Source organism: Pelodiscus sinensis, chromosome 4 (genome assembly GCF_049634645.1).
Source record: "Pelodiscus sinensis isolate JC-2024 chromosome 4, ASM4963464v1, whole genome shotgun sequence".
Taxonomy (NCBI): Eukaryota; Metazoa; Chordata; order Testudines; family Trionychidae; genus Pelodiscus; species Pelodiscus sinensis.
In genome coordinates, this window is record NC_134714.1 from 13,226,036 (window position 1) to 13,241,675 (window position 15,640).

Here is a 15,640-nt window from a genome sequence, read left to right on the forward strand (position 1 = left end):
CTACCCCAATGCATACATTCCGTGAAGATTTCATCTTTCTGGTAAGGCACAATAAACCCATACTGATTACAGAAATAACTGGTTAGTTCTGGACAAACAGTACATGCAGCAAAATAATGAATACCCTTTGAATGTGAATCCTGAAAGCCAAAAGATCCACATGCTCCTTGAGTGTAGAAATGTAAGAAGGTAGTTTTATATTATATGAAATGTATAAGTTAGATATAAAATATCTTCAGGGTAGGATTTCTAAGAGATACAGGAAGACTTCATGTTTCTTCTTCTAAAAATTTCACTATTTTCTTTTCATTGTTTCAAAATTATTAATATTTTAACAACTTCAGATATTTCCTGATCATGATACTATGACACATGCCTATTGGAGTTCCATACACTTGTTTCAAAAGAAGCAGGCGGGATACATAATTTTCGTTATTAAAGGTGCACGGGCCCTGGAAATCTATGCATGGGGACTTTTCCAAGCATTCCCTACCAATATGAGCCAAATTCTGTCCCCTGTAACGTATTTGCAATCAATGGGGGTATATAAGTTTTTTAGTTACAGAACATAGCCCTTATTGCCTCACCGTAGATTTGGGAGAATTTAAGCTTTTGTTTCAAGAAATTATTCTAGCAGTTATGGTCGGGAAAACAATTTTCTTAATTTGAATCAATGGACTTCTGTCTTCCATAGTTCACAGACATAATGAAACAATAATTCTAAGAATTGTAAACTGCCCCATTAATTTCAATAGGGTGTTAACTTGGAAATCTGATGTCAACACTAAGAATAGATCAACCTTGTTAGTTAATTCATTACTGGCACTATATATTGGGCCAAATTCAAACCTGGTATAACTCCAGTGAAATGAGCTGGTGTACTCTGACATAGCTCTGTTAACTTCAGTGGATTTCTGCGGATTAACAGCAGCTGAGGATGTGTCCTAACTAGGTCCATAAACATGTTTATTCGGTGTGGGTGGAGTCAGTTGAAAGAATACTTCACTGGACTGCAAGACTGAAGGAGGCAACTACCTGGATGCTCTGCTAACATTAATGAGTCTTCTGGTTCTCAGCAACATCAGGGTGAAATTAAGAAAAATAATAAAATTGTTCAAAAACTTTACGACATTTTGAAAAATGTGCTTAATGAGCTTTCATATTTCCCCAAAATTTCTATAGAATCCAGTCAAAGATTTAGCAGAATTTGGCAACATTTCCTGTACGATTGAGGGGGGCTTAACTTTAGGTCATTGTGCACTTCCTGTAGATGGACATGATGTGATGCCAACCTGCTTTTCAATTTACAAGTAAAAAATTATAGCACACATACTTCATATTTAAAGTTTAAGTGTACCTTTATATCCATCCACATTAAATGGAAGAGGGGGAAAAGGATATTTTACTTGACCAAAATATTGTAAGTATGTCTTCCATTTAAACAAGAGAGCATCACTGTAAAGACTATAAAGCAGAGATTTTCAAAGCTGCTTTGGGGACTTTGCCTATTTACAGCAGTTGAAGTTCTGACCCTAAGTACTGTAAAGGGCTGTGTATACTGTGTAAAGAAGGCAGGTAATCTGCTTGTCTGGGCAGATATTCAAGGACCACATTGTAATAAACTGACCCTTTTTTTACTGTAGGAGTAAAAATACTATTTAAATAGCCACTATAAAAACACTGTATTGGGCAATGACACGCATTATGCATATGTGTACCTGCAGAAAACAGAGATTATTATTAGATCATATGGAGGGAATGACACTTATTTTTGATGGGGAAGAGAAGTAAAGAGAAAATAAATTACTTGCTTCCTGGAAGACTAGAATAGACTTATCTGACATTTTTGCACCTCTTGCTGTCCCTGCATTATGTAGGACAGGCAATACTCTTGTTAAAAGTACCAGACATTCTGAGATATGCACCACTGATTGACAAATACCATTTTCATGTCAACCAAAATGCATTGTAATTCATTGCCTCAGTAACATAGTTAATACAAACAGAAAAGTTACCAGCAGCATGTGTGCTGGCAGAACAGCATAGCAATTCTATTATAATATCTGATTGTTTTAACAGCTGAGAAAGTTATATGAAATATTCACTAACTTCCCTCTAAAGACAGTTTGAGCTTTGCAGAACAAAACATGAGGCTCAGAACAACCTCTAGAGCCACACACAGCTTTCAATCCATGCATACAATTTCCATTCATGTAAAAATATAATACATAATAACATATAGTGTCTCTATTCTTCAAACATTAACAAATTAATTCTTGCAAGATTCTTGCAAAATGGATAATTATTATTGTTATCCTCATTTTATGGATGGATGAACTGAAGCAGGAGGGTCACATGACTTGTCCCAGGCCATAGAGGGTGTATGTGAGATGCTCAGATACTACAGGAAGAAACAGTGTCAGAGCAAGGACTGGAATTCTTAGGTCCCTAAGGTTATGTTTATACTTACTGAAAGATCGACATTCCGGGGGGGTCGATTTTCTGGCATTCGATTTAGCAGGTGTAGTATAGACCTGTACATTGAATGCTGAGGGCAACTCCCGGCCGTGTCCAGTACTACTCCTTTTGCGAGGAATAAGGGAAGCCAATGGGAGCATTTGCTACCATCAGCCTCCTGCAGCATGGACACTGCCAAGGTTCAGCTTAAGGTAACCTGACTCCAGCTACGCATTTTACGTAGCTGGAGTTGCTAACCTTAAGCTGAACTTTCTGGTCTAGTGTAGACCAGGCCTAACTTTCTATCCTGTGCTCAAACCATGCCTCAGGTCAGTGGGAGGCATGCCTGCAGACTCAGGGCATTTGGTGGCTCCATGTTTTTAATAATAATTAAATGTTTTAAATTGCTTACTTTTAACAACATTTATGCTAGTCAGGGAAGTAGCCAACTGGCTAGCTGCTTTCTTTTCTCCATATACACTGGAAAGCCTCAATGATCTCTTCTTACAGAACATATTCCTCCATCCTGTCCCTTCCCCAAACCTCAGGCTGCAATGTTGAATGAAACAATTCTTCGCAGGTCAGCTTAGAGGTTCCATGCTGTTACTTACAAGAACAAATTGTATGCAATATAGTGCAAAACAGTGTCACACAGTGGGAAAAGCCACTTCTCTAAACATTTTTGATAAAACAAGTTAGCTATCAAGAGAGAATGAGACAGGGATGCTCCTGGACAGAACTGATATTATCTCTCTTTGTTGTCCTTTAAATTGTTTTGGTCTTTTTTTTTGTGTGTGTGTGTGCAAAAGATGTTCTGTATCAGTTCATGTAGGCCTCAACAAAAGCCCACTGAAGTCTTTGAAAGTCTTTCTCCTGATTTTAATGGGCTTTGAGTCAGGCCTTTTATGACTCATGCATGCTTCAATTATTGTTTTTATTCATATAGAGTTAAAAATATCAACAGTGAGAAGTTCTTCATAGATCTTCATTATTAATTAATAATTATTATTAGTAAAGCTTAAGGTTGTGATTTTTCAAGTTAAAAAAAATCCTATAGACAAATGGTGAAATCTGCTCTATCCGTATGGAGCTGAGTGTTTGGGACGTATGTGGATGGCTTGCAGAGGGCTAGGAAACTGAAATCTTTCCTCAGCTCACAGCTAGCAAACACTGTCTTCCCCGCACAGCTCCCTCTAACCATTAGGGGTTTCTGTTGCAGCTTAAGGCCCCAGTTGAAGAAAGCGCCTTCACACCAGTTGCATGGAGCATCAGGGCCATCGGAACCTTGTAAATATAGAACTTTCTTCCCTGGCCTAGCCAATCATAGTTGTCTGTGCTTGCCTACATGAAGGTTTTCTTCTTTGTTGCTCTGCCCACAGTACCTCTGTGAACCCTCTCTGCAAACTTAAATGATGCAGAGGGCCTTACTCTGACTCCTCACACAACTGATTTCACCCAAAATGCCCCAGAGACCAACTTGTCTTACTCAGGGAAGTAGGCACATTCACTTAAATGGAGCTACTCACAAGAGTAAGGTGGGCATAATCTGGCCCTGAGGATGGATAATTGCACACGTGTTTTCATTCCTCCTGCCACTGTGCTTTAGTAACAAGAATATAAGGCCACTAAGAAGAAAGGCACGTAGAATTCTGTAAAAAATACATAAAACTTTTCACTAATTTGAAAATTACTAAGTAAACAAAACATAACAAAAAACCCCCAAAAAACCAAACACAAATATGGGAGCGAAAAATGTTCCAATCTTGCAATACTGGGAGTTCATTTTCTAGTTTCAGTGTGATTAACATTGTACTTTTACAACCTCTATTGATAAAACTCATTGCTTGAAAACCCTACAAAAAAGTAAAACCTTGTTGTAAATAATTGTTTACTTCCTGTTCAAACAGTAAAAATAAATTAAACAGTCAGAAAACATTTCAATGCACTGTATCTAAAGTGAAAGAGACCAATATAAAGCATAAATAAAATCCACTGTACCAATAAAAAAGTCTCCTTTGTAATAACTGGAATATTTACATTCATACTGGAGTGAAAGCTTTAGAGTTGCATAATTAGTGTTTCAAATCCTTCCCTCCCCAGCTGAACTGGCAAAATGCTAGTCATAACATTTAGAAATCTGCAAAAGTTTGAAGCAAGATTTTTGGGATGAACAGAAGTCTGCTGGGAAAAAAAAAACAGTGACAATATTATTTGCAATTGTGTTCAGTTTCTTAACCTCAAACACCATTAAAGTAGCTTGTGAGGTATCGTCTAGTTTCTTAAAATCTGTTCAATGCCCGTGGACTAGGAGTAAACAACAAAAACTGCATTGTTTCTACATTTTTATAAAAACATTTCATTTTCCTTGCTAGTATGAAGAATGTGGACTTATTTTTGAAATTATGTTGTGGCATGGAGATTCTAGATAAACTATTAGGGTTATATTAGTAAAACCAGAGCAACACATATTTGCTTGGTTGTTTATCTTGTTTCCTCTAACCTGCCTCCCTTAATCTTATTAAAAGAGCATACTGCATGCAAACAAAATGTGGCAACCTAATTTCACTATTGTAAATTCCCATGTGCTTTAATGCAGATTATTCAAATGTTCTTCTGTTTTCAGCGGTATTACTACTATCTTTAAATGAGAAAAATCATGGTGCTTTTTAGGGCCTTGTGTGGAGACTTATCTACTGAAACCAAAAGCAAGAATAAGTTACAAATCTTGCATATCTTCATCCATCTGAACTGTCTGGAGTTTGGCAAGCTCTTTTTTGTCCGTTTCCAGTTCTTCACAGACCGTGTCAACCATATTGCTCATAATGTATTTGGATTTTGTGTCCAGCAGCATTAAATTGCTGGTTGACTTACTCTCAGAATTGGATAAGAAATTTTCCTTGACATCAGGTGCTGACTGCAGAACTAACCTGTGCTCTCTGACAAAATCCGGGTGAACTTGTGCAGATGGATGAGTGACATGGTCTCCAGTTGTAGAAACTATTTCCCCGAGTGTAGGCTGCACTGTAGTAATTGACATGAGGTCTTGACTGGTGATGAGGGAACAGTTCTGAAGAGTTGCATAGTTAGTGTTGCTGATTGATATCACAGTAGATGTATTTGTTACAGAGGCTGACATAGACTGACTCTCTGAGATATCAGAGTTCAGTTCTGCAGCATTTAAAAGAGAAGGCGGAGCTAGGGAAAAATTATGTGAGGGTGTTACATTTACTAAAGAGGAAGCCATGGACTGGAGGCCTCCACCAGAAACATTTTCAGAAGATACATTTAGTTGTGTATTCGGACTGACTGGCATTAATTGAGAAAACACAAGGCTTCTTTCCAATCCTTCTTGTTTTACAGATCCGATTGCTGGACCTGAATTGGGAACTGTATACACCACTGCACTGGGAGCAAGAGGACTAAAGAAAACCTTTCCTTGCTGCACTGTTGAAGAATCACTTGTAAAAGTCCCCCCATCTGACGTACTTGGATTTATGGAAATGTTACCTGGGGGAAAAAAGGTATAAATTATAGTTGATGGGAAGTTGTGTAATGATACAAGTTATTTTAGTATACACTTTAGTCTTACCAGTTTTAAGAAATCTAAGAACTACAGGCACCATAGAAGCAATATTCTTTGGAATATTTTAGAGAACATAATGTATGAATAAATGAAAGCCCCTGAATACACAAATTACTTCTGAACTTAGAAAAAGGTTTCAGGTACATTATCACCTTTCAAAGTCTTACTGAGTGGACAAATAATCCATAGCTAAGTGATTGAAATGAACACAATTTGGCCTTCTTTAGCAGCTACCACTACATTTCCTTCTAAGAGTACAAACATAAAAAGCTTCTAAGTAAAGCCAGTTCAGAAAGAGACTAAAATGACACATGGAAAATTACAAAAAACACCCCATGAAGTGACTACTGAGCTAAAAGCCAGAAATATAATTCTGCAGAGACATGTTGAAAATAATACCTTTTGTTGGGCTTTCTATACAAGTCAATTTAGTATTCAAACTGTCTTATGTTCTCTATCAATACGGATCCTGTGAACACATTTCTAAGAGCCCAGTCCTGCCACTTTTACTCATGTTGAATTTCTCAACCTGGATTCTCCCATTAATATCCATGGAACTACCAGAAAGAGAGTTCAGAGGTACTCAATGTGCATAATTGGACCCAAAGTTGGTGAAATGGTGAGTCCAGTAAGAGTCATTATTACAATGAGTCTCTATGCACAAGATAAATTGGCTCTCAGAGCGGTTTCCACCTTTCAGCATCTCCACTTATCCACCTCTTTCAGGAAGCTATTAGCTATATTTGTAAAGGGGCTGTAATTGGTTTTGGAGTTACCCGTTTCATAACATCTACAGCGTATTGCTCACTTAGGAAAGTGTTTAAAATGGGGACTGTTTACCTCCCCCTTAGCTTTCATTAGCCAGTACTTTCAAGGTGCTCCTAGAGACATTTTTGGTTACCATAATTATTTTTACCTAATGAATACACTAGAAAAATGAAGGAAGGAAATTGAAAGTTAAGTGGGAATAAGGTATAAATAAATTATAGCAGCTTACTTAAGATAGCATGGAATGTATTTCACTATGAATACAAAACCACTTACCAGCTAGTCTCACAATTTAAAAACAGCCAAACAGTAAACATGGACGTTTCAGAAAGGTAGCCATGTTGGTCTGTTTCAGCAAAAATCACAAGGAGTCTGGTGGCACCTTACAGACTAGGAAAGTGAGTTGACACTCATGAAAGCTTATGCCCTAAAAAAATTGTTTGTCTGTAAGGTGCCACCGGACTCCTTGTTGTTTTTGGAAACATGGAGGTTTCTGATTTTCCTCTACCCTGGAATTGCCACTGGGGATCAATCACACTCTGCCTAGTCAGGTATTCTCTCTCCAATGTGGGAAAATGCTGAATGCTTCAGATAAAGGTTTACAATGCTGCTTAAGGCTGTCCAACATTATACCAGAGAGAGAAATTTCTTCCTCACCTTTGCTGGCTGTCATCCTATTCTTTGGAGCATGTAGATTAACAGTCCTTGTAATTTTACTCTATCCCTTGTAATTTCAGATGGTATTTAAATAAAATGTCTAATCTTCCACTGACAGTGAGTTCCACAGTTTAGAATAGTACAAATGTATCTATCTATCTTGTGCTGATTTATAGTTTCCTTTGAGTGTCCATCCTTCAATTAAATTCCTTTTTACTGGAAAAATAACTAAGTCCTTACACACATATACCTCAAGCTAAAACACAGTACAAATTGTTTATCATTCATGGTCCTTGCTAATGTGCAGAGATTCATATTTGGTTTAAATATTTTCTTAACACCAAAATGCTGAAGATTAATAAATTATAGGATAGTTCAGCTCTGCATTTACTTTATAAAATTCACCCATATCAAAATAATGATCCAGAACTAGATTTGCTTTACACAGATTTTCTCCTTTACTACCTGGAAAAAAATCAATCCATAATAAATGTTAAGGTAATCTCTAAAAGAATCTTTTGGGAGGAGTTCATATAATGGGTATGTTAATCCATGGTGACATAAATTTCCGTAGGGCTAAGGTAACATTTACCCAAAATCTCTTAACATTTTATATCTACAAGGAATCACATATTTCTATGACTTCTCTTTAGATTACTCATTCTCTCTTATAATGAGAGATTACAAGCACAACAGATCAGTCTTGTTGTGCCTGTATATTCTGTGGCTTTAACTTTCACAAAATCCTTGGATTAGAAAACAGTACACACTTTCTCACTAGCTGCCAACCTTTTGTTGTTTTTAAAGTTTTTCTCATTTTAAAGTCAGTATTAATCAATAATCTTTTCTCTTTTTTAAAAAAAAAGCCCAACGGAATTATTTGGAGCTACTAAGTACTCACTGATTTAACACATTTCTGGAACTGTGAAGATTAATACTGAAGGATTCCTACCATGGTATTTTAAAAAGACAGTGAAATCTCACACTTTCCTTTTTGCTGCATTAGACAAAAAAATTCATACCCCACATAACAATATCTCTAAAAATGAAGGAAACTAAGTGTTAAAGGAAGATGTAATGTACGATTCACATCGCAGCTGCCAGGATGCTGTAACTATACACCACTGCACAGATATTACACACTATTAAAAAATGATATGTATTCAGTTCCCCCCCCCAAACAGCTTTACTTTAGCAAACAAAACTTTTACCTTGTGAAGCTGCCACAGAAACAGGAGGCAGCTGCAGAGGAGAAAACCCGACGGTTCCATTAAGCAACTGGCCATTTGTTCCTGAATTAGGGATCTGGACAATGCCATACTGGTTTATTTGGACAGGAGCAGTAAAAGTAACTACAGACCCTCCATCCTGAGAAGCAACAGTTTGTATGCTTTTCCTTTTCACCTCAGTGCTCGGTATTAACCCTGGGAATGAGACAGGTACATTACTGGGACTGTATGTTGTGGGTGCTGCTGCCGAGTTAGACACAGAAGCCTGGAGGATTTTGAAGTCCTTGACATCTTCAGAAGAAGACACCAATATGTCAGTGATTGACACGCCATTGCTTACAGCACTTGAAGTTGTTTTGGGTGGATTTAAAGTTACTGCCTGTGAAGTCCCCATATTGAGACCATTGAGGATTACTCCATTAGGTCCCTGGAGAAAAGAGCTCCCATTAAGAAAGACAGAAGAAGTACTGGCAGGCACTAGGTTTCCATTCAGCAAAACGCCAGAAGAACTTAAAGATATTTTAGCGTTTCCAAGCTGCTGCATGTACACCGGTTCCATGTGATTGGGAAGGCTGAGGCTGGTAGCTCCGTCGGACGAGTTGGGGAGTGGATGTGGAGATAAATCCTCCTGTCCCTTACTGGATTCATCTTCTGTGCTAGGGTTGCCATCTGACTCGCTATGAGGAAAGACAGAAATATGGTATTTCATTACAGTGACATTATTCATAGGTTTTGAGTCCAGAAGGGGTCACTATGACTATCACACAGGTCAGAAAACAAGACTGAGTGATGTTTATTGTTTGCATCTGTTTTTAAAGCAAGCTTTTAAGAGACAATAAACGGTTTAAAAAATAAATAAAAGTCAAGCCAATAATGAGTGTAAAACTGGATTGTAAACCTGTAAGTAAATTCTCTTTCAGTGGTCATCCACCCAGAATAATCAAAGGGAACTGCCTCAGGGCCATCTCCCTGCCTGCTAAATTGCCCTATGGAATGGTGTGTGCATGTGTGAAATCCAGCAAGCTCAGGAGCAGCCATTTGGTAAGTTACGCGGTGCCTTCTGGCAACTGTAAGGTAAAGCAGAGTCCCAGGGAGCACTGTTAAACCCTGAAAATATCTACTGTCTCCTTGTTAAAAAGAGCCAAGCACATTGGAACACACTAAAGGGGAGACTGGGACCACCCCCACATCTACCTACCACTCACTGTTAGTTCTTGAATGTTTAGATCTGTTAGGAAGACTTCATTCTGTTCCAGTGTGTCCTTTCCCAAAAGGGGAAAGTAACCTACTGGAACCTTAATTTACACAAGAGACAAAGAAACTATTCCAGACTTCCCAGGGGTGGGGAAGGGGAAATCTACTGTGTGGTTGCATACAGTCTGATCACAGGTTCTGGTGTTTGGTTCATTTTTATTTCTGAAGAATGGGATACCCAGACTGCCAGTCTTTCAGAGCAGCACTGCTTTGGTTTATTAGTTGAGACCATACCTTTCTAACAGTTTGAGAGTGGGTGACTAGTAGAGGCAGATGCAGTGATCTGCAGTGCTGGGGCTCAATTAATATTGGAAAGGATTTGGTCATCCAAACTCTCCATGGAATGCATCCAGGAGATGTCAACCAAAGGAAGATCTCAACAACACTCCCCAAAAGCCTTAGAGGCATGGGGTGTTAAATGCGTTGTATGCCATCTAAAATCTCCCCTCTCCTGGCAACAGGCTCTGTTTCTGAACCACCCAGTGCTTGTCTTTTGCTGACTTTTCTGCTCTCCGTGGCATTTTACTGTTGTTTTTAGGTTTTGTGGGTGCTGGTTGCTCTGAATGTCTCTCCACAGCCATGTGTCCTTTTGATGTGTCCCGAAAAAAGGGGGGAGATTGGATCAGCACAATCTCGCCCTTAAGGCCTTTTTCAACCCTCAGCCTTTGGAAAGGAAGAAGGGGCCTGGAATGTGGCTGGAGTGTGGGGAGGTCACCTCCACCTGGCCGGCTCAAGGCGGTGGAATTCCCCCTAGCCGCCCCACTCCTAGCCCCCAGGAGCAAGGTGTGGGGAGCCAGGGCAGGACTTCCTCCCGGACAGGCACTGAGCTGCGGGAGCCTGTAGTGGAGTCCAACTTCAGGGACACAAGGAAGGGCGAAGAAGGTGGGGGAAACCAGGGGGGAGCGAAGAGCAAAGGCCTCACTCATATTCTCGTCACTGAGCCGCAGTCTAAGCAGGCCTGGCTGGGGGAATCTTCCCATGGTCTTTACCCTGCTTTGGATTCGGCCCGGTGGGAGCCCAGCGTTCCACCGGCGCTCCCCGCTAGGCTCGCAGTGAAACCCGATCCGGACCCGCTCGGAATCAGATTTCAAAACAAGAGCCGCGGCCGCAAGCCGCCCCCGCCCCCCTGCGACTTAAAAACTCGGCAAATGATTAACTCTGTCAACTAAAAAGCGACTCCGCTGCCCCCAGCCCCGCAAGGGCGCCGGCTGTGCCCTTGCAGGGGGGAGAGCCCCCATGGAGAGGGGGGGGGCACTTAGCAACTCCCCAGCCGCGCTCACACGTTGCCTGGGAGCTGGGGGCACGGAGCCGCGCCGAGCTGGCTGGGTGGGAACTTCCCCACGATCGCCCGCAGCCCGGCCCGGGGGAGCGTGCGGCGGCGGCGGCGGCGGGGAGGGGGCGATCGGGCGGGGAGGGGGTGTGCGTGCAGGGGAAGCAGGCTGCTGAAGGTAAGCGCCATGTTTGCACGGGAAGAAAGAGGCCGGAGCAGGCGGGCGAAGTTGGCGCTCACCTTTTGGACTGGGGCTCGGAGGGGTTGCGGTCCCGCTGCCGCCGGTTCTTGAACCAGTTGCTGACCTGGGTGAGCGAGAGCCCGGTGAGCTTGGCCAGGTTGCGCTTCTCGGCCGGCGAGGGGTAGCGGTTCTGCTTGTAGAGCTCCTTGAGCGCGTTGCGGGACTTCTCCTTGAAGCAGTACACCGTCTCCTCGCCGTCCCAGATGGTGCGGGGCAGCGGGAACTTCCTCCGCAGCCGGTACTTGTCCACCGCCCCCAGGGGTCTGCCCCGGGCTCGCTCCGCCTCGGTGTAGCGCGCCTTGTACCACAGCTCCTGCAGCAGCGGGTGGTTGGCGGAGTCGAAGCTGTGGCCCTCCAGGATGCTGTAGAGCTCCGCGTAGATGCCCTGGTGGAAAGCCACCAGCGCCCGGGCTTTCATCAGGCTCTCGTTGCCACGTAGCAGGTCGCTCTGGGGCAAAGACCACAGGAATCTGGCCAGGCGGTCCAGGTTCCCACCTTGCTGCAGCGCCTCGCAGACACACGCTACATGATCCGGGGAGAAAGCCAGGGGGGTCTGGGAGGAGGAGGAGGAGGAGGGAGAGGAGGCGGCAGCAGCATGGTGATTCCTGGCCAAAAGTTCCGTGTGGAGCAGTATCTGATCTGCAGCTCCCTCCTCCCTAGCAGCGGAGCCCGCTTGCTCCATGGGGAAAGGGGCAGGGGCAGGCGGGGGCGGTGGGGCAGGGTTGAGGACTGCCTTGTCCCGGGGCACCGTGCCTGCTTCGGAGAGGATTTCCATCACATTCTCCTGCTTGATCGCGCTCGGGAGCTTGTCTGCGGGGGAGGCAGAAGACATGTTTCCCCCCCTTGTTCTCTCTCTCCGCAAAGTCCACTCCTCCTGCTTTCGGCTGGATCTAGCCGATCAGGTTTCCTCCCGGCCACGCAGTAACCATTAAGATAGCTGCTCTAGCAAAGTAGTGTAAACGGATCGCTCCTCTCCGCGGCTCCCCCCAACGTGACTCCTCGGCTAGCTGCATACTATATGGCACAAGCAGCCTGCTGGCCCAGCCGAGCCCCCTCATTGGCCATTTCACATTTTGGGGGCGGAGGATCTGCGGTTTCTATAGAAACCGTCAATCAAACTCCCTTTTGCCTCCCCCCCCCTTCCAGTTTGAAACACCTATACCTGGAGTTAGAAAGGGTTAGTGGTATTTTGTTTCTTTTTTCCTCTTGTGAGGGTTAGTTAGGTTACATAAAGGACGTTTCATCACTATAAAGCAGAAAATTCCATTTTATTAGGGCAAAGGAAAAATCAACAAAACTTTAAAACAGGGGAGAAAGTCACCCTTTAAAATTAGTTGGCTACTAGGAATGTAAGCCAGAGAACATGTTACCGCTGCAGAATTACAGCATATACGTCTGGAGCTCTCTATGATGGAACATTCATTCACTTATTCCCTCAGACTCCTTTTAAAACACAGCAGTTCCTCCCAGAAGATTAAACATAAAAATTTCAAAAATCAAATAAGGTTGTGAACGATCAAGAAGAACCTATTGCAAATACTTGAAGGAAGATGTTATGTAACGTCTTCTTTTTCTGTGTTAAAGCATACACTATAAATAGCACAGCATAAATACCCCAAACATGACAGAAATGAAACTATACTTGTCACCTTAAGTCACCCAGAGTTGTCAATTAAAGTAAGAAGGACATGATACAGCAAGGCAAATAAAACAGCAAAGCAACACGACTAATCCGTGATGATGAGCAGCAGAAGCTGATCCAAACGTCTGATGATAAGAGCGACTAGGTTCAGTGCATGGTCAAGAACAAAGTTTATGTGCACAGTGTACATTCTTTCCTATTCTCTGTATGTGTTGGTATTACTGATCCATTCTATTATCTGTTGACAACATCCATGGCAAGATCAAGTTATTTAAATCACTAAAATGCCAGAATTAAAAGAAAGTAATAATGGAGTGGGGTTCGTTATTTATCATAAGTAAAAGAAAACAGAATTGTCAAAAGCTAAACTGTAAAATTAGCTCTTTCCTGGATTTTAATTGTTTGCTCTGTCAATTTCCCTGCCTCTCTACGCTTCATACACATGGCAAATATTTGGGCTTTTAAGGACTTGCTCTATAACCCCTGATTCCCCCCCCCCAAAAAAAAAACTCGGTGTTGGGCATAACAATAAGCATACAACTGAAAAGCCCTGGACATTATACGGCTACAGCAGGCTGGGTATAGGTATTGTTCGGAGTGCCTGTCTCCACGTGCCTTCGGTGTTGTTTATTTTCATTCTGTGTTAATTATTTGTATGTGCACAAGCTTTCAAGAGAAGGCACTGGGAGGGGAGGGGGGAGGTGCGGTATAAGGCACACACAACGACGCACAACTGACTGCCCTTTTGTCCGCCCCCCAAGCACACGCGGTGTGTGGTGGCTGCAGCAGCAACAACACTCCTCCTCGGAGCGGAACGCTTGCGCTGCGGGGTGAAAGCCCGGCCGGGCCCTGTTTGCAGTGGCAGCGCTTGGAGGAGCGAGCGAGGGAGGGGGCGGGTGCTGGGGGGAGGACCATGGATGACCAGAGCTGCCCGCGGTGCAAGACCACCAAGTACCGGAACCCTTCCCTGAAGCTGATGGTGAATGTCTGCGGGCACACGCTGTAAGTGCTGCCGCTGGGGCTGGGGGGGGGGGGGGGGGAGGGCTCAGGGTGCCATGAGGGCACTGAGGACAAGCAGTCCCTGGCAACCCCCCCCATCCACCTCCTAGGCTGCTGTGGTGCGCGCGGGGGGAGGGGGTTATCACTCCTCTAAAAGCATCTGGAGTGCGGGGGGGGGGGAGCAGCTCCCCCAGGTTGGGGGAGGGGAGCAGGCTCAGGAGTGAAGCTCGTACATCCCACACAGGAGGAGGAAGAAGGTGGGGGTGGGGTGTTGCTGCTGCTCGTGTGTGTGTGTGTGTGTGTGTGTGTGTGTAGGGGGGTGCTGCTACAACTGGTTTGTGTCTCTGTGTGTGATCATACTGCACCTGCTGGGCCTGAAGATCCCACTCCAGAGCAAGGGGCTGTGGAAAGGGGGAGACACAAAGCTGCCTGAGCATCTCGACCCTTAGAAAGCACTTGGTAGGTATGAGCCCAGTTATTTGCTCCCTGTAATGGTTGCAATAATTTGGTGAGAAGCAGTTCCATGGTGGGTGTGTTCCTCCCTTACTGTACTGCAAGTTTTAAGGTCAATAGCTTGTTCCCTATTCAGTCTCATTTTTCAGGCCTAAATGTGGGGAGGTGTTTTACTTCTGGAGGCTTCTCAGTTAAATCTAGTCTCTGAGAAGTACTGCTCTGTGCAGAAGGATTTCAGCTTACCTATGCAAAGCAAAGCCTGAAGGCCAGAATGAATCCTGCTCATTAACTGATAAATACATAAATTATTTTCAAGTTTAGGTGGTTTGGCAATAAGAAGTTGTGTTGTAGGGAAGCATTTGTGCTTGGAATTGGAAGCTCCTATCAGCTGTCAAATCCAACTGGATTTGTAGCTGGTTTTTGGTGTTACTGTTGGTTTTTTTTCTCTCCTGGGTTTTAACATCTCAGGATTAATAGCACAACAGACTTGGCTGCTCTGTATGTATGCTGTTATGAAGGTATTTCTCAGCAAGAAAGTTGGTTCATGTTATAGCATTCAGACTATGTAACCTTATTTTCAGTCTCATCTTTTTATGTTAAAACTTTTCATTTTCATCATGATATTTAATAAAACCAAGTGTTTTCTGAGTTGGGAAAAGGAAAAAAAGCATTTTTTTCAGTTAAATTCTAATTAGATGCATTTTTACGTGCACTTAGGTAATTTAAAAAAATACAAAAATATGTGTTAAAAATTGAGCACATGTGTAGTAGCCCTGAATGAGAGCTACATGTGCTGACTTTGGAAGAAGTTTGGTTTGGAAATGACAATATTGTAAACAATTTAAAATCATGTTCAGAGCATGATTTATTCATTTTAACTGAGTTAACCATTCATCAAACTGTAATAATCCAGCTCTTTCAGATGCAGATATTTATTTGTGGAATCATTCTTGCCAGTGACTGTTGTTAGTTGGTTAGCTTGGTTCTGGAGGTCTTTCATAATTTTCATGCATGTTTACATGGTGCTTCTATAAAGAGGTTGGACCTGTCACATTAGGGAACTCTAATGAAAGCTTTTTTTCAATCC

The 15,640-nt window shown here is 42.6% G+C and overlaps 2 protein-coding genes across 4 annotated transcripts in view; one reads left to right on the forward strand and one right to left on the reverse strand.

The window, feature by feature from the left end:
* Positions 1 to 3,252: 3,252 nt before the first annotated feature.
* SIX4 (SIX homeobox 4) lies at positions 3,253 to 12,466 on the reverse strand. Of its 2 annotated transcripts, XM_075926354.1 has the most exons (3): positions 11,459 to 12,460; positions 8,677 to 9,371; positions 3,253 to 5,964 (listed from the first exon to the last, which is right to left on the reverse strand). In XM_075926354.1, the coding sequence occupies exons 1-3, from the start codon at positions 12,289 to 12,291 to the stop codon at positions 5,174 to 5,176; spliced, it is 2,319 nt and encodes a 772-aa protein (XP_075782469.1). In that variant the 5' UTR covers positions 12,292 to 12,460; the 3' UTR covers positions 3,253 to 5,173. The 2 variants fall into 2 exon arrangements, with proteins under 2 accessions (XP_075782469.1, XP_075782470.1); XM_075926355.1 differs by lacking the exon at positions 3,253 to 5,964 and having other exon boundaries at positions 9,199 to 9,371; positions 11,524 to 12,466.
* A 4-nt stretch (positions 12,467 to 12,470) lies between these two features.
* The window catches only part of MNAT1 (MNAT1 component of CDK activating kinase), a 204,420-nt gene continuing 201,250 nt past the window's right edge, over positions 12,471 to 15,640 (forward strand). The window contains exon 1 of one of the 2 annotated variants that reach the window (XM_075926356.1): positions 12,471 to 14,103. Coding sequence is in view for 1 of the 2 variants with exons in the window: in XM_006110770.3 (XP_006110832.2) it covers positions 14,015 to 14,103 (89 nt within the window). In the remaining variant the exon portion in view is untranslated. The remainder of the gene's footprint in view (positions 14,104 to 15,640) is intronic. The other variant, XM_006110770.3, reaches the window with a different exon arrangement.